At 41.3% G+C, this 27932-nt stretch overlaps 1 protein-coding gene and 1 long non-coding RNA gene across 5 annotated transcripts in view; one reads left to right on the forward strand and one right to left on the reverse strand.

Moving 5' to 3' along the window:
* The first annotated feature begins 9221 nt into the window (after window positions 1-9221).
* Window positions 9222-17342, forward strand: LOC122865650. The gene is made up of 3 exons (XR_006375514.1): window positions 9222-9437; window positions 15901-16018; window positions 16397-17342. It is a non-coding gene; the product is annotated as an uncharacterized LOC122865650 (long non-coding RNA).
* The window catches only part of mef2ca (myocyte enhancer factor 2ca), a 35060-nt gene continuing 16729 nt past the window's right edge, over window positions 9602-27932 (reverse strand). For 3 of the 4 annotated variants that reach the window (XM_044174378.1, XM_044174377.1, XM_044174380.1), the window contains 7 exons: window positions 18461-18604; window positions 18188-18374; window positions 18045-18089; window positions 16368-16534; window positions 15641-15770; window positions 15426-15549; window positions 9602-14228 (listed from right to left, as the gene is read on the reverse strand). In XM_044174378.1, coding sequence (XP_044030313.1) covers window positions 13880-14228; window positions 15426-15549; window positions 15641-15770; window positions 16368-16534; window positions 18045-18089; window positions 18188-18374; window positions 18461-18604 — 1146 coding nt within the window. In that variant the 3' untranslated portion in view covers window positions 9602-13879. The remainder of the gene's footprint in view (window positions 14229-15425; window positions 15550-15640; window positions 15771-16367; window positions 16535-18044; window positions 18090-18187; window positions 18375-18460; window positions 18605-27932) is intronic. The other variant, XM_044174379.1, reaches the window with a different exon arrangement.

Raw genomic sequence — 27932 nt, forward strand, 5'->3', positions numbered from 1 at the left:
TTTAAGGGAGTCTTGGACTGGCGACAAAGAAGTAGCCTATGTTGGTTACTGTTTACTGCATTTGTTAAATTGGTCAAGTTTACCATCAATAAAACGTTGTCTTCTATCATAAATTTTGTGTAAATGGTGATCACTTTAAAAAGTGTTCGATGCAGCGAAACTGACACAATGTTTTTTACAAGGAAAGAAACAACTTAATGTATTGAATTTAATGCCGAATTTACAAGAAGGCACGAATGATTAAGAATTTGCCGTAGCCGTTTCGCAAAGTTTATTAAGTTTCTCCTCCCTCAACAAATCATAAATTGCCTGATTATCTTTTTTATTTTTTAAAGGGACTCTGGGGTATTTTGCAGTTACTAGTTTAATGGTGAAATCAGTTGAAACACAAACATCTGCTGCTTATCTTGGCAGGTAAGATAGTGAAAGTAAAGATAGTGACAGACAGTGAACCAAAGGGAAATCAGACAGCGTGTTTGGCGTGTGCTTACAGGACGCCGGTTGAGTAGGCGGTCCTTCGGTGTGGCCCAGGACACATTTGCGTACACGCTGCTAAAAGAATGTGGCCCGAGTGATCGGATCTCAATGCGTCACGGGTGCGTTCACACCTGCACTTAGAGCTGTCCGCTGTCCAAGGCGCGTGTTAATGTCGGGTGTAAACAAGTTAGCTAAGTTAGCTCTGCCGGTAGTGATAAATGAACAGCGAGCGCCCCAAAACATGAGCCGACAGCTGCACAGTTTAAAGCACAGAAGCCCCTCACACATGTAACATTAGTATAAAAACGCATGAAATCCCCAGGCGCTGCACAAGAGGAGCACAGAGGCACCGTTATTATATTCGTAACATTGGCACGTATAAAATCCTGTTTCCTCAAAATATACTAGACACTACATGCCAGATGTTTTGGTGTGAAAATGATTAGATGACTGCAGCGTAAACAGGCTTCACTCAGAAACTGCGTCCATACAGGATTTAATAAGTATTGTTCATCAGCCGCACAGGATCAAGAAGAGAGACTTTCTTCAGAAAAATAATAAGCATAACAACGTGATGCATTTTCCATCCAAATCCATCAGACTGCAGCTCTATCAGCTGTCCACACTAAAACTATATAACACCATCAGAGAAACACTGATCAGCATCCGCACTCTTCATTAAACAGCCTTAAACACACAGTAACAGTGTGAGCTGTCTTATCTTAAAGTTGCCGTTTATTCCAGCAGTTTTAGTGCAAAAACATCCACCGCCCTCATGAAATCCTGCGCTCTGACCAGATCGCTGGGGCTAACATCGACATGGCGTGCACTTCCCTTGTATGAAGATGCTGTTAGTATCTTGCTGGATGTTCTGAGAGGAATCGTATTGAGTTACAGCTCAGATTTGAAGGGCTTTCCCAGTCAAGAGAAATCGCGACATGCTTGTTGCATCGATTCAGGATGGCGGATCGCAGTGGGTCTGTTGTTTTGGGGGTCTAATGCGCTAATGCTTATTTATTTTGTTTTAGGGGAGTCGGTGTCAGCAGATTATACTACTCAGATTCATTTAGAGCTCCAACCGCAGAGCCTTTCCCGCCAAACCTAACTAACCGTTTGCTTGACGTGTCTCTGACTGAAATATCGTTGCTGCACTACATTTATTTGACAGATACTTTTCAGATTTAAGATTTTATGTTAAAACATATCACCTTTTTATAAAATACAATGCATTGTTAAAGATTAAACCAGTGGCTCCCACAGGGGTGTGTTTGGTGTCATGTTTCATGGTTGCATCCAAATTTAGTGCAAATTTTAACTGAATTTCCAGAAAATCAGCTAAAGAAAATCCAAATTAATGTTTGTTTCCATCCGCTGCTGCTGCGTGAACACGAGCTCATCGGCTGATGGAGGTGAACAGCAGGTGGAGCTGATCCTCCAGCCGCTGCCGTTAAAGCACCGCAGAGGAAGAGGACGCAGCGAGATGACGCCATTAAAAGAGTTCAAACGATGGGAAACATGACGTTTCTGTTAGTTTCATGTGTTCATGTGAGGAAGGTCACAGCCTCCTCATCGCAGATAAACAGGTGGATGGAAAACGCACTTTGAGTTGTTAGCAGTTCCACCAAAGAGACATTTCTCCTCTAAACGTCTCTCATGGTTTAAATCCAATAACTAACAAAGAGGTCAATAATCCAAAATTACAAGAGAAAAGTCCAAAAATGAATATAAATTTCTGCATCAGAACTTAGTTTTTTCTTCTCTCCTCTCCCATTAATCGTCTCATGACCCCTCAGATGTATCTGGTGACCCTTTGGAGGGGCCTGATAACCCATGTTGGGAACCACTAGCAGACAGACCAGGCTTCAGATCCATTATTATCGCTCCGCAGTTGGAACTTATGACTAATCGACCGTCTCCGCACTTATTTTGGAAAGCAGTCTTCTGTCTTGAGTCAGTGCACATTCAGAACGGGCCGTGCACGTCGACGAATCGAAGCCGCTCTTCTGTCGTGAAACTCTCTCTCTCTCTCGAGGGCTCTGCGCCTCCGTTAGCTCTGAGTTTTACCTTGACTCATAATTACTCTCACATACCAAGAAATTCAAACACACACGCACGCACATGCAAAGAACAAAAACCTCCCACACACACACACACACACACACACACACGATGAGAGGTCACATGAATGATGTTTTGGCTTCTACTGTACAGCCTGCGCCTGTCTAGCTGATAAACAGAAACTGGTTTGAACTGGATGAAGAGACACAGGCACAGACAGACTTACAGGCACATAGGCATGACGTTTTGAAAAGACCTGGTCATGCTGCCATGAAAGAAATCTTTGTTGTTTGTTTTGGTTTTGTTTTTTACCGCTGACAGGGAAAGGTGTCGTGTTTTTGTCTTGGATTACCGAATCGCTGGTATGAGAGACCGTATCACACTGACACGTGACCGTCAGCAAGGTGTTTGAATAAAAGGCATCCACACTGCGACACGCGATGTGTGTGTTTATAGGTCATATTTACTAAAGTTATGTGTTTACAGTATGTGTTATTGAGTAATGGTGTTTGCATGTTTGTTCAAGTTGCGTATGCATCAGACAAACACACACATGTAAGGTACTTCACAGGCATCTGGGCTGACAGCCAGTTCACAGGGTGTCCTTGACAACTTCTAAACACAGCTCTGTGTGTGTGGTTGTGTTTGTGTTTTTCATGTTCTTGTATCCCGGAGGGGACCTGAATGCACACTGACCCATGGGGGACTGCTTTCTGAGTGTTAAGACTTGGTTTTAGGGTCAGGGTTAAGGTTAGGCATTTAGTGATGATGGTTAGGGTAAGGCGCTAGGGAAGGCATTATGTCAGTGACCGTCCCCCACAGGGATAGTGAAACAAACGTGTTTGTCTGTTTCCGAACCAAAAAAAAAAGCTTTATTTTAATCAAATGGATAAAACGTAGCCACACACATCTTAGTGCTTTAGTTATTGTGCACAGTAGCTCAGTTTCACTCCATCTGATTACACGCTGGAGTGGCTGCCTTCGCCCTTTTATATTGGCATCCTGTTCATCTGGAGACGGCCGGCCGGCCAACAATCTATGGACATTACCCAGACTGCCAAAAATAAACACAAGCTGTCTGCATTCATATCGAAGCTGCGAGACATAATTTAGAGACGTTTGCACTTTAGAAGCTTAGTAAGAAAACAATTCCTCTGCACCACGATTAACATCACAACCCCACAGCCAAAACAGAATCAAGACAAGCAGCAGAATTCAGAAATATATTATCCTGTTATTTTAATGATGAAAATGTATTGGTACGAGGATGTCTTGACAGCTGTCTCTACAAGTCCTCTAAACTAAACAACAAAATGTCATTTGGTTAAAATAAGTACTTCGTTAAGGTTAGGGGAGCTACGTCGTCTTGGTTACAATAATAACCACGTTGTTAAAGTGGTGGACATTTACTCAAGTACTGCACTTTTGAGATACTTGTACTTTAGTTGAGTATTTCCAACTTGGGCAACTTTATACTTCACTACATCTCAGAGGGAAATATTATACTTTTTACTCCACTATTTGTCTGACAGCTATAGTTACTTTTCACATTAAGATTTTACATGAAAGATATATATTTTGCAAGAAAAATATGATGAGCTTATGAAACACAACTCATTGTTTCAGATGTATCTCCGTTATCAGTTCAACCAGAGACTTTTTCCCTCTGAACTCAGATAGTTTAATTTAAATGACTGTTTGAGACAGAAAGAGGTAAAATTATCCAATGTTTCACAAAACAAAGCAAAAAAATTCTGTGCATCATGGGAAGTCTCCCGGCAGTCTAGGCCTATAGCAGCATAACTAAGCGATGGTTCAGGGCTCACCTGAGCCAGCCCTAACTATAAGCTTTATCAAAGAGGAAAGTCTTAAGCCTACTCTTAAATGTGGAGATGGTGTCTGCCTCCCGAACCCAAACTGGGACCTGGTTCCACAGGAGAGGAGCTTGATAACTGAAGGCTCTGGCTCCCAGTCTACTTTTGGAGACTCTAGGAACCACAAGTAACCCTGCATCCTGGAAGCGCAGTCTTCTAGTCGGGAAATAAGGTATTATGAGATCTTTAAGATACGATGGTGCCAGACCATTAAGAGCTTTGTAGGTGAGGAGAAGGATTTTAAATTCTGTTCTGGATTTTACAGGGAGCCAGTGCAGAGAAGCTAATATTGGAGAAATATGATCTCTTTTCCTAGTTCTTGTCAGTACCTGTGCCGCAGCATTCTGGATCAACTGGAGAGTCTTAAGGGACTTATTTGGGCAGCCGGATAATAAGGAATTGCAGTAGTCCAGCCTAGAAGTAACAAATGCATGCACTAATTTTTGCAATGTTACGTAGGTGAAAGAAGGCAGTCCTTGAAGCTTGTTTCATGTGGGAGTTAAAGGATAAATCCTGATCAAAGATAACTCAGAGGTTCCTTACGGTGGTGCCGGAGGCCAGGACATTGCCATCTAGAGTAACTATATCTTTAGATAATGTGTCTCGGAGTTTAACAACAGAAAATTGCAGGTCATCCAGGTTTTTGTCCTTAAGGCTTGCTTGAAGTTTAGCTAACTGGTTAGTTTTGTCTGACTTGATCGATAGATATAATTGGGTATCATCTGCATAGCAATGAAAGTTTATGGAGTGTTTCCTAATAATATTGCCCACAGGAAGCATATATAAGGTGAATAGAATCGGTCCAAGCACAGAACCTTGTGGAACTCTGTGACTAACTTTGGCGTGCACGGAGGACTCACCGTTAACATGTACAAACTGAGATCGATCTGATAGACAGGATTCAAACCAGCTTAGTGCGGCTCCTTTAATGCCAATTACATGTTCCAGTCTCTGTAATAGGATGTGATGGTCAGTGGTGTCGAACGCAGCACTAAGATCTAACAAGACAAGTACAGAAACAAATCCATTGTCTGATGCAATTAAAAGGTCATTTGTAATTTTCACCAGTGCTGTCTCTGTGCTATGATGCACTCTAATCTATCACTATCCTGACTGAAAATCCTAAATAAACAAACAAACAAATACATGGCTCAATAGAGATGTGACTCTCTGTCAGCCTGGCTACAGTGCTGAAAAGAAACCTGTGACTCTTTGAAGGGGCCCGACCCGTAGGTTGGGAACCACTGAACTAAACTAGCTAACTGTATATAAAACAGTTAAAACTAACTAACTGTATATAAAGCGGTTAAAACTAGCTAACTGTATATAAAGTAGTTAAAACTAGTTAACTGTATATAAAGTAGTTAAAACTAGTTAACTGTATATAAAGCGGTTAAAACTAGTTAACTGTATATAAAGCGGTTAAAACTAGCTAACTGTGTATAAAGCGGTTAAAACTAGCTAACTGTGTATAAAGCGGTTAAAACTAGCTAACTGTGTATAAAGCAGTTAAAACTAGCTAACTGTATATAAAGCAGTTAAAACTAGCTAACTGTATATAAAGCAGTTAAAACTAGCTAACTGTATATAAAGTAGTTAAAACTAGCTAACTGTGTATAAAGCAGTTAAAACTAGCTAACTGTGTATAAAGCAGTTAAAACTAGCTAACTGTGTATAAAGCAGTTAAAACTAGCTAACTGTGTATAAAGTAGTTAAAACTAGCTAACTGTGTATAAAGCGGTTAAAACTAGCTAACTGTGTATAAAGCAGTTAAAACTAGCTAACTGTATATAAAGTAGTTAAAACTAGCTAACTGTATATAAAGCAGTTAAAACTAGCTAACTGTGTATAAAGCAGTTAAAACTAGCTAACTGTGTATAAAGCGGTTAAAACTAGCTAACTGTGTATAAAGCAGTTAAAACTAGCTAACTGTATATAAAGTAGTTAAAACTAGCTAACTGTGTATAAAGCAGTTAAAACTAGCTAACTGTGTATAAAGCAGTTAAAACTAGCTAACTGTGTATAAAGCAGTTAAAACTAGCTAACTGTATATAAAGTAGTTAAAACTAGCTCCACCTCGAGCAGCTACAACAGTAAAATGCTGCTCTAACGTTGATGCTTCAGTATTAACAATCTAATAATGTCAGACAGAATCAGATATCAGTCACAGGAGACGTTTTACTGCAGAACCAGAACTTTTACTTAAGTAAATGATCTGAATACTTCCTCCACCTCTGAGGAAGGATGGTTTTCACACTTAAAAGAAACCAATGTTGACTGAAGACAGGAGACCGCCGTTCACTTCCTGTTTCTGACCGACAAAGTGACATTTTGTTAACCCACCCATCCACACCCCGATTTTTCTGGCTCTATAATAATGTCACCTCTGTCTACAATCAGCAGTTTAAATGAAAAATATGTTTTAATAAGACTTAAATAATGATAAAGGCAAATTTCATTTTGACCTGGGCTAAAACTAATTGATGATGGATCCATCAGTTTAAGATTAAATTGTCAAATAACAAAATGTTAGTGTTTGCAAGTTGATGTTAGGCTGTCTGAGACAGTGTCTTCGTTTAAGTCTCGTCTCAAAACACATTTTTATCTGAAAGCAGATCCTGATTTTACCTGAACTGGCTGTTTATTTTCCTTTTTTTATTTTATTGCTTTTGTGTGTTTTATGTATTTTATTTCTTTATATTTCCTCATTCACTCTGGTATTTTATTTCTCTTGTTGTGAAGCACTTTGATAAGTGCTCTATAAATAAAGTTTTATTATTATTATGTTGAGTAGTTTAAACATTAAACATAGTTTCAGTGACAGTAAATAAAATATTAATACTTGTTAAATGATAATACATCTTTGACTTAAAAAGGTTGCTTTATTGATTTCATTACTGACAAAGAAATGTATGTAAAACTATTTTGATAGTAGAGTAATATTCAAGTATTTTTCAATCAAAAATGCCAAACATGTTGTAGTTCCAGCTTCTCCAGTGTGAGGAGTTGCTGCTTTTCTTTGACTTAAGTGAAAGTAAATTAAATATCTAGACAAAACAAGACATTTGAAGACGTCACCTTGGACTTCAGAAAATTTTGATGTGCATTTATTTATTTATCTTTTTTTTACAATTTTGACTTCTTTTGTTTTTAGACCAAATGATCAATTAATCAAGAAAGTAATTGGCACATTTATCTGTAATGTTAGTTGAAGCCCTGTAATGTATCATAAATCATTTGACGTTCTGCAGCAGCAGCACTGTTTGAATGCAGGACACCTGAGGAGAAAGAGGTGATACAGAGGTTACCGCAGTCTGTGGCGCCCCCTGCCAGTGACTCTGCAGCTGCATCGTAACGTGCTCGTGTGACATTATGGCTGTTTTGATATTAGTTTGTAGCTAAAAAGAAACTTGCAACATCAAAGATTCGTAGCTGAGATTTTAGAAATACTGATGCGATGAGTCCAAATTCACTGAGCAGAACTCCAGCTGCTTTTACAAGAGACACAAAAAACTTTTTAAGAGCATTTTAAAAACACAAAGTAAGTGTTTCATTCAAATGTTAAATTATAATTTCTGTCAACTGTATCGCAGTAAATGATTGTCTAAATGTTATCTCCACGCTGCCAGGTCATTCAGGTGGAGAACTCTTTAGTTGTTTTGAGGGAGAAAACACTTGTTTATGCATATTCTGAGTTGAAGTCTGTACTGCAGGGCGTCTGTGGCTGCTCAGCAGGTAGCACGGGTCGTCCACTACTCTCAGGGTTGGGGGTTTGATTCCTGCCCCCTCCTGTCCACAAAGTGTCCTTCAGTGTGTCGTCAACACACTGAACTCCAGACCAGTACCTGGCATGGTAGCTCACTACTGTGTGTGTGTGTGTGTGTGTGTACCACTGTCATCTAGTTCATGTTTGTTCAGTGCTGTTGCTGTTCAGTTTGCTGTATTTTGAATTCACTTCTGTTTTGTTGTCCTCTTTTTGGGCCCAGTTCAGTTAAACTGATTTTTTTGATTTTTCTACCTGCTCATCCCCCCTGAAAGGGACTGAACAGAAGTGTGTGTGTGTTTTCCTCTGGGTCCTTTTTTTATAAAAGGATGCTTTATGAACAGTATCACTTCACAGAAACCTACATAGTGACATCTTATGTTGTGGTCATCTAACTATGACGGTGTAGTCCCTCATTCGTCCAGGAGTGTTCTATCGTAGAAAAGGTTTCAGTCGTAGTCGTCTGGACGCTGTTTTCAGAATCAAGACGTTTCGGCTCCCATCCGGAAGTCATTCTCAATTGTGAAAAAATTGGACGGGAACTGGAAATTTAAAAAAAAGACTCACAAAAGACTTTATCAGCACAGACGACACGCTAACTCAGGATTACAGAGCGCCGTGCATTTGCATTTAAAAGCTACAAACCGCACATTTGAAGACAGCGAGGTGGAGATTCTTAGTAGAGAGATGAGTTGGTTTGAACGGGGCGTCAAGGAAGCCATTTTTGTGAAGAAAGAGAACCCCTCTTTGAACAGAAATGGTGGTCTGAGATTTAATCTGCCCAAAGTTTACCACAGTGTATTAGCACCTTGGTCACGCCAATCACATGCTAATCAGGCACTGAACAGTGATGAAGTAGATGCAGCCAGAGAACAATAGGCCTGATTACTGATCACTGGGCCATCTTGAAACTATTAGGTCAGTTTCAGGTGAAACTAGCTATTAACAGATACTCAGGCAGATTCCTTCCTGAGGGCGGGGCTTATGTAACTCAGAGTAGCTTAAATTTCCAGTTCCCGTCCAATTTTTTCACAATTGAGAATGACATCCGGATGGGAGCCGAAACGTCTTGATTCTGAAAACAGCGTCCAGATGACTACGACTGAAACCTTTTCTACGTCATCTAACTATATTAACATTAATGTAATTGTGCAAATTTCAGGAGAAAGGAGAGCAGAGTGAGCGGCAGATTAGACGAATCTGATGGAGGGAAAGAAAAGGACGCACGACCCCGATGCCTGCTGCGAATCCAGATGGACGTCTCGGTATGTTTGCTCTCCCGTACAGTAACACACCGTTTCACTCAGTAGACTAAGTTTGTCCTTGGCTATTTACCTGCAGAAGCTGTATGTATTAAGTGGTGTGCAGCCTTTTAAAAATGCAACAGAAAACTGAAGAAGCAATGACGAAAAACCACACAGAGACATTGTAACAGAGCCTGTATATTTTTATATATTTTTCTGCAAAATACAAATACTACCACATTTCTGAGTGAGGGAACTGCTGTACATGATCTCTGACTGCGACAACAGAGCTGCACTTTATTTTTCTTCTGAGAAACATTGTCTCCAAGTGGCGACAAAGGCCAGCTTATGCCGCTAACAATCTCTTTAGAATATTTAACTGGTGGTTATTAGAAGCACTAGTGCATGTAAAGAGGGGGAACTGCAGCCCAAAGTGTACATTTACAGTACAGAGGACATTCAAATACGAATAAAATAATTTCTTCAGGGCATTTGAGGTACAAGTAGATGACAGATTTGACAAAGTTCAGGCAGTTACTAATTAAAGAATCAAACCAAAAACACAAATAAAACAGGGTATTTCACACTTAGGTTAGTTTACACTCCACCTCCCACCTCCACCCGCACACAGTCGACTCCACCCGCAGCCTGAGGACGAGCTCCTGGCTCTCCTGTCCTTCAGCTTTGCTCTACCGATGAGCCGGCCGCGGTGCAGTAAATCCGAGCTGGAAGCCGACCAACCCGGAGACAACACGGTCATCATTAAAGAAAAGGAGTGCAGAAGAAAACACATCTGGGCTCTGCCCTTTTCAACAGACATCACTCTGTAACTAAACGGCAGTGCCTTTTTAACTAGTGCAGCTACGGGGATTTTGATTAGTGAATTTAGTCGCTGGATTTACAGCAAATGGGGCCCATACAGACAGGGGACTGTGGCTGAGGGTTTGAGCTCCAAATATACAGTTTTTAAACCAAAATATTCAAATGTGAACAACCCCCAGCCACCTCTCTGTCTCTTTTTAAAATAAAAAACTGTGGGTATCAGTCAGCAGTCCTTCAGCTACTCTGTTCAGCCTCTTATTGTGGCGGGTGTCAGACCCAGTCTAAGGTACAAGGCACAGATTATTCAGAATGTCCTTGTAGAGTTACAGCACAAATATACAGTGGTGGAAAGTAACTAAATACATTTAATCAAGTCCCATACTTAAGTACAACTTCGAGGTACTTGAGTCTTTCCATTTTACGATACTTAATATTAGAAATATTAGAGAAAAGTAAAAAGAAACTTAATTTCTTCTTCTTTCCTCTCCCATGAATCATCTCACGACGCCTCAGATTTATCTGGTGACTGACTAAACTAGCTCAATGACTGACAATCCGATTATGTTATATCGAAAAATATATCAGGCGCAGGGACATTTTACTGCAGAATGAGTACTTTTAGCTGATAACACTTCCTTACTTAAGATTTTGAATGAAGGACGTGTAATGGATTATTTTTACATTTGTTATATTGGCAGTTTTACTTAAGTAAATGATCTGAGTACTTATTCCACCACTGCAAATACTTTATATTTTATTAAAGTGACTGCTTTTGAAACTTCGTCATGCGCGTTGTGCCGAGTGGAAAGCCGTTTCCTTTGTGCTCTGTGAGATTGTCACTGTGACGTAACGTCGGCTCTGACACCAGCTGAACTTTTAAAGGTGAATTTAGTTTTTTTAGCTTAAAACTGACTTAAAATCTCCCTGAATGTTTAATAGAAAATGACGTGCAGCTGTGTTTCCTGTCTTTTTATATTACTGTTATCTTTATTAAATAGAGCTGCAGACATCCCACAATATCAATTTGATATAATAAGGAAGAAATAATCTTTTTCAAAAACATAACACTATAAACTTTGTGCAGCAAAGCATCACTGTCCTGTTGGATATGGCTTTTATGGAGTGCGATCCTCACTCTACTAACTCCTGCAAAGCTATTAGCACATGCTAGCTCTCTCTGTGCGTAACAAGGTCATGAGCGAAGTTTATTTATCATTCAAGTTTGGATGCGACTTCTCTCTGGTGTTTGATACATAAAACCACGGATGCTTAGTTTGTTTTATAGGAAATTAACGCAGGATGTGTTGTACGGAAGCAAATACAGGCCATAATAATTATATTTCTTTTAATCAGCTAATTGTGACATGTAACCACTACTGAATACTTAATGTTTAAATTAAAACTACATTGAAATATCCTAATTTAAAAGCCATCTATGTGGTTTGATAACCCCCCTCTGAAATTTATAAACTAGGTTTTTGTTTTACCGGGTTCACACAAAGTGCCCTGAGCTTTCAGTCGCTCACCTGAACTTCTTTCTCGGATGATTTGACTGACAGAAGCACAGACTTATGTTTGGATTTTAGCGTCTGACGGGAAATCAGTTTGAGCAACTTAATTTTTAAATAGTTTAAATATTGGAAACTTTTCAAGAATCTGAAATTGTGACCCAAAATTAATGTTTTTGAAATTGCGCAACTTGAAATAAACTCAAATTCAGATAGATGTAGTATTTAAATTTCCTAAATTTTAAAGAGAGGCGCTTTTTTTAAATAAAAAAAAAAGAATCAAAATGATTTTAAAAAAAATGTTAAAGAAAATAAGAGAAGTTACTAATGTTTAAGATTTTTTTCTTTGTTTTGTAATTTTTTATCTTGCGTTTTTAGGACTTAAACTTTCAGCTTCCCACCTCTCCTGCACAGGCTGTTTATATTTAATTAATGTTTATTTGTGTATGTGAATGTCTCTGTGCACATATCGCATCTTTTTATAGTGGTTGTAAAAGAGATGGGGGGAGTATTCAGTAGTGGTTCATTTTTAGTTATTCGGTATTAACAGATATTCAAATCCTCACAGCTTTTCCTTTGCTTCCATAGTTTTGTGTATCAGGATTGCGTTTTTGCTAACACAGCTCTGAAAATGATTCACTAACTCTGATAAGCGTCTTCACATCAAGTGAAATTTGAAATCCAAAGCTTTTCTATGCAACCTGTTGCAAATAACTATCACTCACACTAAAACCTCCTCGGTCGCCATTTCTCTTTTCTCTCACCAGAGCTCCATCTTCCTCTTACTGTACTTACTCTCTCTTTCATTTGCCACGCTTTACCTTCCATACATTCATATATAAATGTGTTTTTATATATTTTAATGTGCGCAAATATGTTGAACCTGCAACACGGCATGTGCGGCGGTGGACTGAGCGGTCCACCTCCAGCACGCCTGCTCTCATGGCTCAAATGATCCACGTTATTAAACTCGCCAGTAGCTTCACTGTTCAGAGTACCAGACTTCTTCACTTTTTACCTTTTTTGTTAGTTTGCATACATGTGCACATACGTGAATGTGCATGTAACATTTGTTATTTACTTATCCCCCCCCCCCGAACACACACACAAAACAAGCAGTACATGTACACCGACAAACTCTCCAGCCGCTTTAGTAAATGTTCGTCTCGTCTCAGATCCTGGAGCGCGATTTATCAAACTGCTAAAAGTGACATTTCGGACTTAAGTGAAAGATAAATGTAAAAGTCCTCCACTTTTACCCCCAACTCAGACGTAAGAATAAAAGCTAGTTATCTTTGAAGCTAATGAGTAAAAAATGTAACTAAAACCTAAATATAATCACGATGAGTAATAAGAAACAATGTGTATATTCCAGAAAAGGGCAGTTTTAGCCTGCAGGACTGTTTGGAGGTGATTTGAACATTTGATAGGATGTTAAACCACATTTTTCATTCGTCAGAGGTGCAATAAAAGAAGATAGCCAGCAGTGATTTTGATTGCAATCACTTTCTATTCATCTTCATTGTGACACTAAATTCTCCTTGTTTTCTGATTTCTCTGATGTTCCTGCTCCAGTTCGCTTTTCTTTTTGTTTCCATTTCAGCCAATTTCTTATTTAATGCTTATTACATATTATAAATATATCAGATTGATACTTTTTCTTGTGTTAATTCCTACTAGAGTAAGTAAAACTAACTTTGAATATGTTTTTGCAGATTTTTGTTTTGAACAATGTGGCATATGTAGGGCAAGTCCTTGTCTCTGATTGGCTGTCACTGCTCTGTGAATACATGTAATATATTAATGCTGTGAGTAGAAGGAAGTCGCTCTATAAATGTTTCTGCGCTTCATTTTCAGCGAAGAACTTGTGTAATTCTTAGAAGTTTGATAAACTTGCCTGATGTCCCAGGAGTCACTCCTCTGCAGAAAGTCTAGCTACAGTACATGATGTAAATACAGCAGAGCATCACTGTATCCATATAAACTGACTGACACCATCTGACTCTGCCCCCCCACCCCCCACGTACATGTTACCATTACACATTTAGCACACCCACTCAGTACAAGAAGAATATAATAATAATAATACTATAAGGTAACTTCCCCTCCCCTCTGGCTGTAGACCGGCTCCCATCATGTGGCCCAGCCCTCCGATAGCCTCATCCGTTTTACTGACGGGCTGTGGTGCTCCTCCTGACTGGACAGAGGTCGGAGGAGGAAGTTGTCGTTCCCGTGGTGATCCTCGCGCTCCTCGCTGCCTTCATACGAGCTCCCGCAGCTGGACGCGCTGTCGCCGGGGGAGCGGCCCGGTTCGTTGTGGCCCCGGCCGGTGGTGGAGTAGACGGCTGTGGTCAAGCCTCCTCCGAGTCCCGTGCCGAGCATGCCGACGCTCCGGTCTCTGGGAGGGGAGGCCGGCTCGGACTTGATGTGGAGGTGCTGATGACCGGAGGGGAGGTTTAGGTTTGAGGTCTGACACAAGTTCCTGGAAGACGAGAGAGAGGCGACTTAAGCAAAATACAGACGAGACGTAAAGTTGCTATACTTGTCTGTCCTCGACTATTTGCTCAAGCTACACGACTGATCTCGGAGCAGGTGAACTGATTACTTGAAGAAATCAAAGACTGGATCAAAAGATTGCGACAGATCACTGTGGGGCGGAATCTGTCAGTTCTGCAGGTGTGAACAGCACGGGACACCCTCTGTCCTTAGACCCTTGATTCAGATGAGGAAAAACTTAAAAGTTTTATTGTCTTCAAGGTTTTTTTCCCTGTTGTCTCGCTTGTAGCTCAAAAATACGATTCAGCTAACGCTAGCTATACTGTTACTGCTAAATTCAATTTTATTTATACAGCGCCAATTCATAACAGAAGTTATTTCACTGCACTTTTCCTATAGAGCATTAATATTATAATTACAGAGACCCAACAAATCCCACCATGAGCAAGCACTTGGCGACAGCGGCAAGGAAAAACTTCCTTTAAGAGGCAGAAACCTCGGACAGAACCAGTCTCAGAGAGAGAGGTTCTTCTTCTGGTGTTTTTACCAAACAGCTTCAGGTGCGTCACCACCTCCTACTGGGCTGTAGAGCCGACCCGGACTTACACAGTCGAGAAAACAAAGACTGTCTCCATTAGTAAGATCACAAATCTGATTACTGCCACAGATGTGTAAATGAAATGTCTTAGATCTCATCTGGATTTTATCCGGATACGCGACACTTCACATGACAAGTGGAAATGTGGAGGGGGCCTCTCTCTCTCTCACTCCTGGTTGTATTGTCTTGTGCATCTTTCATGAGTCTTACCATGTCTTCTCCTTTTTATTCCTGATGAAGCTTGTTTAATGACTCCTATTGCACCCCTAATATAAGTGGTGGCCGTGCGCTCTCATAGGATACTGGTCTTTCTGGTCTCCAAGGTGCCCCGACAACAAGTGCATCCTGTTTTTGGCTATGAGAAAATCAAACGTGTTTGAAAACTGTTTTAGCGTCAGGGAGAGCTCACAACAGGGTGAAGACCTGGGTCTCTGAACCAGTCCAACAAGACCTCCAACATGACAGGCAGGAGCGCAGATTCTGTCTCAGGTCTAAGAAATGTGTCCGGGACCCTTAGCGGTACAGCCAGAAATCTGAACAGGCTATGATAAATGATATCCAACACACACACACACAGATGCTCACCCCATGTGTCCGAGTGCTGAGTGCTGCAGATTCTGCATCTGCTGTTGTTGCCAGCTTGTTACTGATCCAAGACCAGAACCTCCAAACCCAGACAGAGAGGACAGGTCGCTGCCGAGGGAGAACTCTGAGGGAAAAACACACACAGAAAATCCTCCTCGTTAATCAGATCCTCCGCGATGTGGCCTCTAGTCTGCTGCAGTGTCGCTCTGTTGTACCTGTGCCATAAGAAGAGGAGAGGGAGGACGGATACCCGCCCATCCCCTGTCCAGGTAGAGTCTGAGCAGCGATGGACACAGCAGGAGTGGACAGCGTCTGAGCCGTCTGAGAGTGATTTATTCTCTGGTTCTGCAAAGAAAAGAGAGATCTATCAGACTCTACACACGTTCTGACGCTGAATATAAAACAAAGAAAGTGAATGTTTCTGTTCAGATAAGCTGCTGAATCTGGGTCACTCTGCTCTGTTTACATTAACCAGATTCCCAGCGCTTGTGCAGCTCTAGACACGCAGTCGTAGCAGAGACTGGAGCTACTACCGGGGACAGACATAACAACTGACGCTGGAGGGACACAAAATGACTCCTCAAACCAACAAGGTACAAAAGTAATTTATCAAAACCTTTGTTTAGGTCAGTGCTCAAATGTTGAATTAAATGATGCATAAAAGCAACAAAATACTAAACAGCTTTTAGATTTAAATACATTCTTTAATTAATTGTTATCAAACCAATTTTCGGACGGTGTTGCCCTCACCCTTCTATTGTACAAACTACTGTATAGTTTAAGAATTACTTACCAACATCAGATCAAAATCCTCACACTGGAGTGCAGCATTAAAGCACAAACTAAAATGAGTTTACACGCATAATAACGGACTTTTCAGGGAACTAAAAACAACAGTAACAACAAAATAAAAGATGGTGGATTAAAGATGAAAGCACTCACAATGGTTGGCATGTTGTTGCACTTGTTAGAGGGGGGCATCAGAGTCCGGAGGTCCGGCTTACGGCTCATGCTCATTGGAGGAGGACTCTTATCCTGCATGTTTTTGGAAACGCCTCCGGGGGACAGCAGCCCGGGGGAGGTGCAGTGGTTGCTGTAGCTGCCGTTTCCTGGTGAGAAACACAGGTGGAGGTTTGTTTAAATGTAGTTTTCATTATAACGCACCACAGATTTACCTCTGGACCTCAGTGAAGAGAGCCGATCCAGCTGTCAGCGTTTCTAAACTATTTATTTTGTTGGAATATTAGTATGCATTGCGATCAACAGTGTTATCTGTTTTAGGGTTTTATTTTATCCATTTATCTATTTTTTGTAAAAAGCTATCATATATATTGCTGTTATTTTATCAATCTTATATCCTTTTCGTTCTTTTGTGTCTTGTGTTGATTATTTTGTCTTCATATTATAAGTTTCATGTTTTGTATTGCTGCTTTCATTATCCATTAATTGTTGATTATTTTCTCGATTAATCGTTTGGTCTATAAAATGTCAGACGACGTCTTCAAATTACTTGTGTTACTACGGCTCGAAAGATGTTCAGTTTGCTATCAAAACCAAAGAAAATCAGCAAAATCCTCACAACTGAGAAGCTCAGACAAGGAAAAGTTTGGCGTCTTTGCTAAATGATTAATCGCTTATCAAAATAGTTGCAGATGAATCATTTTGGCTCTACTGATTTAATCTGAATTTAATCCGTTCTTACTGGTTAACAAAGCTGGTCAAGGACGTTTATAGTGAAAGAATCATCAGTAAGGCTCAACTGACTCTTTACTGTCCTGACGAGCCACTGAAAAGCTAAATCCTACAGTGAGGTAATACAGAGACCTGCACTTTGTTTGGCGTCGGTCTTAATCTTCCGTTTTATTTATTTTTTTAAAAACAATTGTTCCCATCTTTGGCTTGAACTGCTGCTGTTTTCTGTATCTATTTATAATACCTGTAAAATGTTGTATTACATCTCTGCCATAATTGAATAATTGTGCAATATTCTGTGTACTACTCCCATGTAGTTTTTCCATGATAGTTTTTCTTATTTATTGTTATTGATATTATAAACCTCTATTACTCTCGACCGTACATGCACCTCTGCTTATTACTTATTTTATTACATTGTATTATTATATTTTATTATCATCATCAACCGGTAAACCCACTTGGTACTCGACACTTAGTTTATCTTATACTTATAATTTATTTATTTTCTGACCTGTTTTATAGTATCCTAGTACTTTCTCCTACCTGATAATTTATTTATTTTCTGACCTGTTTTATAGTGTATCATATTGTTTATTTTAGTACTTTCTCCTGTGTGCACACTTAGTTTATCGTATAATACGAGCTGCTGTTTTAACAATATTGTTTGCTAGTTTCCCTTCAGGGCATCAATAAAGGATTTCTGATTTATGTTGCTTTTATGTCCCTGACTATTGATTGTTGCCGGTCATTGTCATCAGTGTGTTTGATTCCAGCTTGCAAACCAAATTTCCTTCAGGATAATAATAAAGTTTGAAGTTGTAAAATTCCCCCCTCCCCCCCATAACAACATGCTGAACTGGTCCCGAGCCCTCTGTAACGGTCTGATCGAGCGGCTGGAACAATATGCATGAAGTGCAGTCGTACCGACGCTGGAGACCATGGTGCTCGGCAGCTCTGAACCCATCAGTCCTACAAACACAAAACACACACACACACGTTCAGATACCAGAAGTCAGACGCTGGGATTATATAGTTGGAAATATGTTCACACACACACACACACACACCTGCATTTCCAGTGCTGGAGGGCCTCTGAGGGGACATGCTGTTTCTCTGCAGGTGTGTGTGTGAGATGGGCAGCAGGTTGTGGTTTCCCAGACTGCAGCCAATGCCGGGGTGGGAGTACAGCAGTCCACTGGGATTACTGTCTGGGATGGACACCCCCATATCGTAGTTGGAGGGCGGCAGACCCTGCTGGACAATCCAGGAGAACTCAAGTCAGTCGGCTGGTTAACATCACTGAGAAGACCGCACGGAACTGCTGATCTACGCGCACTTACACAGATTCTCTGTCTGTTGATCATCAGGTCGATGTCTTCGTTGATTTTGCGGTATTTGTCGTCTGACTCTGGGCTCTGGCCAGCAGAGTCGTCCGCCTCGATGTCGGGGCTGTCGCAGCCGTTTAAACCTTTCTTACGCAGCGTCTGCTCGAAAACAAAACACGTCAACGCATCTGGATATGTTAAATACTCATTTTCAAATATACATGCACATATTCATTTATATGGTAAAAAAAAACATTATTGATTGGCTTTAGAGCTGAAACAATTAGTCCATTCATCGATTAGTCACACGTGTCAGTCAGTTTTGTTTTAAGATAGACTTGAAAAGATGTGAACCAATCCTTTAAAACAAGCAATATCTAATTCAACCACAAGAGGGCGCCATCTGAGCAGAAATCAGCGAGGCGCCTCAGCAGCAGCACCCACTAACTTTCAGACAGCAGTGAGTACTGAACACAACTCTACAGTCAGACCTGACACACTCGTCTCAACAGAGTTTGATAAGAATTACTTTGACTTTTTGTCATTTTTACGTGTAAACGACACATTAAAAGTAAGCGTGGATGTGAAACGCTGGTGTGTCTTCAGTCAACGCTTCATCTCGGTGTGTGAAATCTCTCCTCGTGCAGGTATCGCATGATTGTGTGTGTGTGTGTGTGTGTGTGTACATTTACTCAAGTACTGCACTCCACCACAGTTCAGAGGCAAATGTTGTACTTTTTACTCCACTACATTTATTTGATAACTTTAGTAAACTTTGCAGATTCAGATTAATAATACAAAATATAAATCAACAAATAAATGATGATGTATTATTATAGATTAGGACTAAATTGATCCCCCCGGGGGGGGGGATTCACAAGCTACCCAGCAGCTAACTATAATCCAATTATATATATTATTCTCAAATAGCTCATTCTGCATAATGAGTACATTTACTTTTGGTACTTAAGATTTTTCATGCGTGACTTTTACTTGTAACAGAGTATTTCTACACTGTGGTATTAGTTTTAAGTAAAAGATCCAAGTACTTCTTCCATGGCCGTGTGTGTGTGTGTGTGTGTGTGTGTGTGTGTGTGTGTGTGTGTGTGTTGTACAGTATGTGGTTTGGCTCTCAGCGTCCTGCTTCAGCACTTCACAGCCCATTAGTCCAGTCTGTCACTGGATGACTGCAACACACACACACACAGAGAGACAGGGCTCAGCGGTCGGCCCAGTGCAGCTATCCCACTCATCCCAGTCATGTCCACCTGTTTGGCTTTAGAAAGAAGGGAGGGTAGGGGGTCCGGGGTGAGAGGAGGGTGAGGCAGCTACCACCAATACTAGCGTGGCTCCTGGAGGGATGGCCGTAGAAGGCTATTTTTTGCTCCGCAGCGTTTCTCTTCACTCCCATCCCTCCCTCACAATCTGTCAATCTGGCTCGTCTATTAAAACATAAAACCGACTCCACTAGCCCACTTTCCCCTCTTCCAACACACACACACACACACACACACACACACACACAGTACTCGACATTGCCACTATACACCCACTCCTTCCTTTTTTTAATAAAAAGAGCTGGTCTGTGTAACCTTGAAGCCGCCAGGAACAGAGTTTTACAGATCTTTCCTTTAAACATGCAATAACTGATTTAATGGCCACTTGGGGGCAGCAGAAACAAGCTGCGAACACACCACCTTTAGCTGCGAACACACCACCTTTAGCTGCGAACACACCACCTTTAGCTGCGAACACACCACCTTTAGCTGCGAACACACCACCTTTAGCTGCGAACACACCACCTTTAGCTGCTAAATGCGCCGCTCTGTTCAGTGTACAGTGGCTTTTTAGAGCTTCTTCTCTGAAAACGACGCTATGAGAGCGGCGAGAGTGAACTGAAACAGTAACCGTCATGTGCCGGACAGTTGAACAATGAGCTCACTGTACATAAATAAAAAGAAATACGCTTGTGATACTTGGTAAAAACCTGCTGTATGTTGTTTAATACTATGTAGACTAGTGGTTCCCAAACCTTTTTTTGGCATGTAACCCCTTCAAATGAAGCAGTGTCTACTCATGACTACCGACCACAGAGTCCACATGTCCGTGAACGAGTGATTTCCGCCTCTAAACTTCTCTGATCGTTTCATTTGAATAATTGCACAGAAGCACAAAGATGTAAAAACGATCCAATATTTCACAAAAAAAAAAAAAAGGGGGGGAAAGTCATCATGTTGTGACCCCTCAGATTCATAATGCGACCCACTGGAGGGGTCCTGACCCCTAGGTTGGGAACTGCTGATGTAGACCATCAATACAGGCTTTTAAATTAATTAATTAATTAATTAATTAATTGAAATCACAATACCGGTCAGCAGATATTTTCCTCCAGTTGTTCAGATAAACGCAGAGGAGTAGCACGACGTGTAAATACTCAAGTAAAATATCTTGAAACTTCAGTAAATATTCTTAGTTATTTTCTACCACTGGCCAGGAATGTGTGTGTGTCGGGGTGTGTGTGTGTCGGGGTGTGTGTGTGTGTGTTGGGGTGTCGGGGTGTGTGTGTGTGTGTTGGGGTGTGTGTGTGTCGGGGTGTGTGTGTCGGGGTGTGTGTGGCAGGTGGTTTGAACAGCTTCCTGGAGATACTCGAGACAGAAAAGGGAGACAGCTGAGGAGGGAGGGAGGGAGAGGGATGCCATAATATCATACCAGCCCCCCCTCCTCCTCTTCCTCCTCCTCCTCCTCCTCCTCCCACATCCATCTACACCTCCACCCTCACCGCTTTTCTTTTCCATCGATTTAGTTTATTCTTTTTTTTCTGTTTAAGTTCCTTACACTGGTCTATTTTTCGTGGGTGGTCTCCTCCTCCTCCACATCAGATGATGCTATGAGTAGTGTTCACCAGTGTGTGTGTGTGTGTGTGTGTGTGTGTGTGTGTGTGTAGTTGCTCTGATAGTGAGCGTGTGCCAAAGAACATGACATGCAGCTTTTACACCATCCCACCACTACTGTCGCTCAGGCAGCAGATGGAACTGTATTCTCTGTTTGTTGAACTGTGTGCCTGCCTGCAGAGATGTTTTAGTTATTTATGTTCATGTGCACTGACAAACAGCAATAAACTGGAATTAATTAACTGGAAGTGTAGCAAGTACACAGTCTCGATTTTCTCTATAATTAGTGCCAAATTAAATGGCTCTCTCCAGGAACTTTCCTGTGAATTTACAGCTACGCATCAGATCCTTTCTAGCAGAGGATTACGACAGCGAGGCCCCAGTGAAATAAAGTGTTACAGAAACGAGCTTTTGACACATTTTAGTTCCACAAAGAAATCAAAAAGGGACCGTTATATAAACGCTCCCTGTTGGACATTTTAGCTGCTAAATAACAACCGCTTAACACGAAGCGGTGTCTGCCTGCGACCCCTCGTCACTCCTGTAAATCCGTTTCCCTTCTCACGCCGTTTCATTTGAATCACTTTCAGAGGCCTGAAGGAGTAAAATTATACAGTATTTCTCAAGAGAGAAGAGATAAATGAAAAGTTCAAAAAAAATAAACATAAGTTTGTACATCTGACTTTTTTTTTTAAGCTGCTAGCGGCTCCAGGGATTACAATTTCAGTCCAAACTGTAACATCTCAACATCTACAGGAACGATTGTGATGAAACGTGCTTCATCGTTCATGCTCCCCTCAGGATAAACTGTAATAACTCTGCTGATCCTCTGACTTTCCATCTAGCGCCACCATCAGGTCGACATGTGAACGCGTCCGACACTTTGGTTTCTGACCAAACACCTGCAGAGCTGCTGACGCTCCCATCAGCCTCAGCTGCACTCTGTGTTTACTGCTAATTAGCTAATGTTAGCATGCTAACAGGCTAAACTAAGATGGTGAACATGGTGAACATTACACCAGCTAAACATCAGCATGTTAGCATTTAGCTCAAAGCACTGCTGTGTAAGTACAGCCTCACGCAGCTGCTAGCATGACAACATATAATAAACAAACAAATAAATAAATGTACATTATCTGCACTGGCACTGAAAGCACCACCACAGGAGAGTTAGAAACATGGTGCTTGCTCTCAACTGCATTAACATTTGATAATGTAAACTTTTACACTTTCCTGTATTATTCTCATGTATGTGACACCTTCCAACGTGAACCATTACCTTCAATACAAAGGATCAAAAAATAAAAAAACAACATACCTATGTGAATTATTACAAATACTTTAGCGGTAGGGATGTATACGAACACTTGATATACTGAACTTTAAAGTTAAAATGTGAAATATATTAAAAGTATTGCTTTACAACAGGAACATACATCTGCTCCTCCACTCGGAGGAGATACAAGCTGGACGGAGGGAAGAGGCGGAGGCTGTGGGGAACTAAGATTCGGTTACTCAGCCTTAAGTTGCTTTATTTTCCTCCAGTGGCTCGCACGGTTATACGTACGCACTCACTCATCCACAGGCAAACCACAGTCACACACACTCGCAGCCCGTCACGGCTATTCTTAGCTGTGTACTGGGCTATTTTTAGACCACTACCGGTTTCCAGCCATTTAGCAGGGAGGGATCGCAGCCAACACAAAGGAACTGGACTCACTCTGTGAGCATATGTGAACGTCAGTGTGTTTAAGTGTGTGTGTGTGTGTGTGTGTGTGTGTGTGTGTGTGTGTGCGCTCGACTTTAATGAAAACTTCATCTGTTTCTAATCTGAAACAGCACAGTTAAACACACACACGCACACACACACACAGAGCAGGCCAAAGCAAAATAAGGTTAACAGAGTAAAAGTGAGGAATGTAGAACTCCTCAGCTTTATAAATAGCAGCGAGGTTCCCAGAGGCTAAATGAGCACAATACAATAAACTGATAGTTATCTAGCACGCACACACACACACACACACACACACACACACACACACAGGCAACATGCCAACCCGCCACATGAGAGGAAAAAAAAAAAAGATGACCAAAACAAAGGAGCCTCTCTTTTACTAAATTCCTGTCTGGCAGATATTTCATTGGTGCGGAGCCTTTTCGCAGCTATGTGGGCTCACTATCAAACCCTCACACTCCAGCCCCCATCCAGCTCAGCTTCCCCCTTTTCCTTTCTTGTTGTCATCCAGAAGTTAATAAAAACTAGTCAAAAATCGACAGAAAGTTCATCTGTAACTATTTTGATTATCGATTAGGGCACAAACACGGTCCACACAAGCAACGGCCGGCCCAGCCGGCACTAACGCGGGACTTCAGTGAACGTACTCAGCGTGCGCTCTTATGCACCGGTGGAGTTAACTAAGTCCTCAAGGGGGTGATATAGACCTGATCAGAGCGTTTCCATGACAACAGTATAAATGTTTTCTATAGCGTTCCTGTCCGGATGAAGAGGCGTCACAAATATGCCTCTACGTACGGTTCTCCTGTTCAGCTAGAGCTGTGTCGAAGTGGTCAGCCATGTTTGTTTTGAGCGGAAGTGAACCCAAACAGAAGGGGTCAGCTTTCTTTCTTGTTTCGTGCTACAGCGCCCCCTAGCTGCAACGCTCAGACTGGAGCTCGCGTTAAGACTCAGGAGGTGACGCACTCCAGAACGCAACGCCGCGTGAAATTGACCTTGCGTAGCTAAAAAGCGCCTGCGTTCGTATACCTGCGTGGACCACGTTCGTGCCCTTAATCGCAAGCGATAATCCCAAACATTAAAATCGGTTCCAGCTTCTTAATTACGGACACTTCCTTCTTTTCTTCGTTTCATGTGATGAGAAACTGAATCTCTCTTGGTTTTGGACTGTTGGTCGGACAAAAGAAGCAATTCAGCTCGGCGCTTAGCTCACAAACTAGCCCTGCAAGTAGTCACTATGCCACCAAGCCTGTAGTACTGCTTATTTCATCAGGACACACGGATTAACCTTTCTGTGCCACGGTTTTGAACAAACAAGATGCAACATGTTCATTAATGTAGAGGTGTTGGTAGGCGTACTGCACTTTGGACAGAGCCAGGCTAGCTGTTTCCCCTGCTTCCAGTCTTTATGCTAAGCTAGCGACGTCCTGACTCCAGCTTCGTACTTAAAATACAGACATTTACATTTATCTTCTCACCTCACTCTCAGGAAGAAAGCTGTGCGTTGAACTACCCACTTTCAGCGAGTGCGACCTTGGCCGCCGCAGCACGGCGTTGCGCCACGTGTCGCTGCCTTACCCTGAGAGGTTACACTCACAAAGGCTTCTGTCCCTCTCATCAGCCAATCAGAGAACAAGGAAATTAAACGTGGCGTGTTGGCCAAACATCAAATGCTATCAGCTAACACAGGAATCATACTGGAACCGTGTGTATGAACAATCACACACACACACACACACACACACACACAGACAGAGGTGCAGTGCGAATACAAGTCCATTAAAACTAAATAAAAAGCACAACTTCTCTTTAACATAGTGTGTAATGTTTAAGTGTTTATTCCTCAAATGTTTTCAGCTATGTTCATCAGGGCGATTATGAAGTGGTTTCTGGTCATGTGACCTAACAAGATAAATATAAAAGTACATTAAATAAAAAAGACATACCTTTTTTTAAAGGTCAAGTTATATTATTAAATACAAAATACAATACTTAATCTTAACCAGTCAATCGATAAAAACTGAATCTCCATTGTTTTGTACAAAATGTCTTTCTATTATTCATTTTTTTCCCCTAAACTCACTCAAATCTCCAGGCCAGCCTGATAAAGGCAAGACAGCCAAAAACACTGGGGGAAGACAGCACGCTATACTGGAGAAGAGTTGTGCGAGTTCATTTTGATATTCAGCACGAGTAACAGCTAGCTACTTTATAATATAACATAATAAAGACAGAAGATAAAAAGAAGAGTCTTTTGAACGTTTTCACAGCAGCGCGGAGACTGAAAAGTGGCCGATGGTTTAACACACACACCGTTTTAGTGTCACATGCTTGTTCTTAGATGTGTCATTTTGACTAGTGCTGTTTGACTGGCATGTGGTACATTATTATCCCACAGGTATGCTACACTCCTCACCTGCATATGATGATGCCATATGCCTAATATATGGCATATCCCTGCTGTTCTACTGACATATACAACTTTTTACATTAAATAAATCAACAAAAATTTGATTTTGACATAATGCCCATTGGCATATAGCTTACAGCATAGCATTACCGGTAAAACTCTGGCTTAGTTCAATAGCTGTACAGCGCTAATATGTAGCTGTGACTCACGCTGCCAGCTCAGCTCCCAGACAGGCGTTCATCACAGCAGCGACAGCTGCCTACAGTGCGTTATCTTAGCTTACGACATTAGGTTTTAAACTACCTGTGGACCAGAAGTGGTGTGCTGTTATTATGTGACACACAGCAGCAACATGTGCCAGTGGAACGAGACCGATTTCATGAGTCATATGCTGGTCAGACAGCAGCAACATGTCGAAGTGATACGTCACTAAGTATTTTTTAGTATGTGACGCTAAAAACAAGAGCCGTACAGCACCTGACAGTGAAACAGGAGTAACACGCTGTTTAAAAGTGCCATAAGAACTGCAGCAGCATACCAACAGACAGCAGTGACACACCAATTATATTAATAATCGATCAATCGTTTCAGTCATTTTTCAAGCAAAAATGCCAAAACCTCCGCTGGTCCTTTGTCACATGACAGTAAAGTTAATATATTTGGGTGTTGGACTGTTGGTCGGACAAAAGACATTTGAAGATGTAACATTGGGCTCTGGCAAGATATAAAAGGCATTTTTCACTATTTTCTGACATTTTATAGACAATTTAATCGATTCACTGAGAAACTAATGAGCACACAGTTGCAGATCTATGCATGCGTCGCTAAAACAAGAGTGGCACACCATCGGCCACTTTTCAATCTTGGTGTCACTCCTGTTTTACTTAGAAACCTCTGTAGAGATTTAACGACCCATTAAATATTTAAGAGCCGTAAATTGTGTCAACAGAAACAAAATGTTTAGGTTGTGTAGAAGGACGGAAGTGTGTGTGTGTGTGCGAGGCGTTTGGGGGATAAAGAGAGAAGGGGAAAGTAATACACAGAGACGCTACTGAAATGATAAATTCTCATTAAGCAAAAAAGCACCCAAACGCCACATTTCCCTCCTCAGTTTGGTGAGCAAAACCAACGAAAGCACAAGAAGGAGAATAATCTGAACAGACAGGAAAAGGAAGCGAGAGAGGAAATGTCATACAGAGGTAAACGTGGATGCAGATACGGTGACAGCAGTAAATAACCCGGCTGGCGCAGACTGTGTGGATACGCTGCTTCCTGGGCAGATTACAGTAACGAGCTAAACGGGATTGTGGTAGATTACAGAGGATTACAGAGCATGTAAGGCCGGTTCTGACAGGGCCGGCCAAGAGGCCATGTGGCGGGTCGCGTGGAGGGAAAAGCTCAGGCGCAACCACATACAGCATGTGCACACAGCGAACACACATGTTCGCAACAGCAACACCATGTTCTCCTTCTGCCTCTCAACACGATGCCCCAAGCAAACCTTTTCTTTTGTAGGCGTTCACGAGTTTGTGCGTGATCTTGTTATTAATAGTTCATAATTGGAGAAAAGTCCAGCCCTGCTCTCACTGCTGTCATCAAACTAGGAAAACGTAACAAAAATGTCTCTAATTAGAAACAATGATTTGCACCTTTTGTTTTTTTTATATGCTTACAGTTCATTATATTTGACAGATGCCTCATGACTCATGAGATACAGGAGGGACCACGACTCCTTACTGTCCCTGTCAGGGTTGCAGCACCAGACTCCTCCCTGCTCTTTGACTTCTGACGGCTTAAGTTTGACCTTGGTGACATGGTGTGCTTAGCAAACGTCCACAGTGTGTGCGAGTGTGTGTGTGTGTAAGTGTCCACAGAGGCATACACTTGCCATTGTGTTCTGCTAACACCATTACACAAGTCAAGTCTAGTACATACTGTATTGCTCTGAGCTGTACAACGCTGTCACACACTCACAAACATGGTCCTCAAATGAAGCCGTGTGTTTGAATAACACTTCTGACGAGGAGGCGACGCGCATCCATAACTTCTACCATCCCCGCAGCCCTTTTCAGCGAGTTAGAGCCGCAACTAAACATTATTTTCATTAGGGATTAATCTGCCGATTCACTTTACGATAAATCGATTAGTCATCTAGGATATAAAATGTCTGAAAATACTGAAAAATCTAAATTTCCAAGAGTCCGAGCTGATGCCTTGAAATGTCTTGTTCAAAACCCCACAGATATTCAAGTTTACAATCAAAGAGCACTAAGAAAACCAGCAAATATTTACATTATAATAGTCATATTTAATTGTTTTGTCTATAAAAATGTTTTAGAAAAGTGAAAAATGTCCGTTATAATTTCCCAGAGCCCACGCTGATGTCTTTAAATGTGTTGTTTTAGTTCAAAGATACTCAATTTACTATGATAGACGACTTGAAAACCAGCA

The sequence above is a fragment of the Siniperca chuatsi genome, linkage group LG18 (genome assembly GCF_020085105.1).
Source record: "Siniperca chuatsi isolate FFG_IHB_CAS linkage group LG18, ASM2008510v1, whole genome shotgun sequence".
Taxonomy (NCBI): domain Eukaryota; kingdom Metazoa; phylum Chordata; class Actinopteri; order Centrarchiformes; family Sinipercidae; genus Siniperca; species Siniperca chuatsi.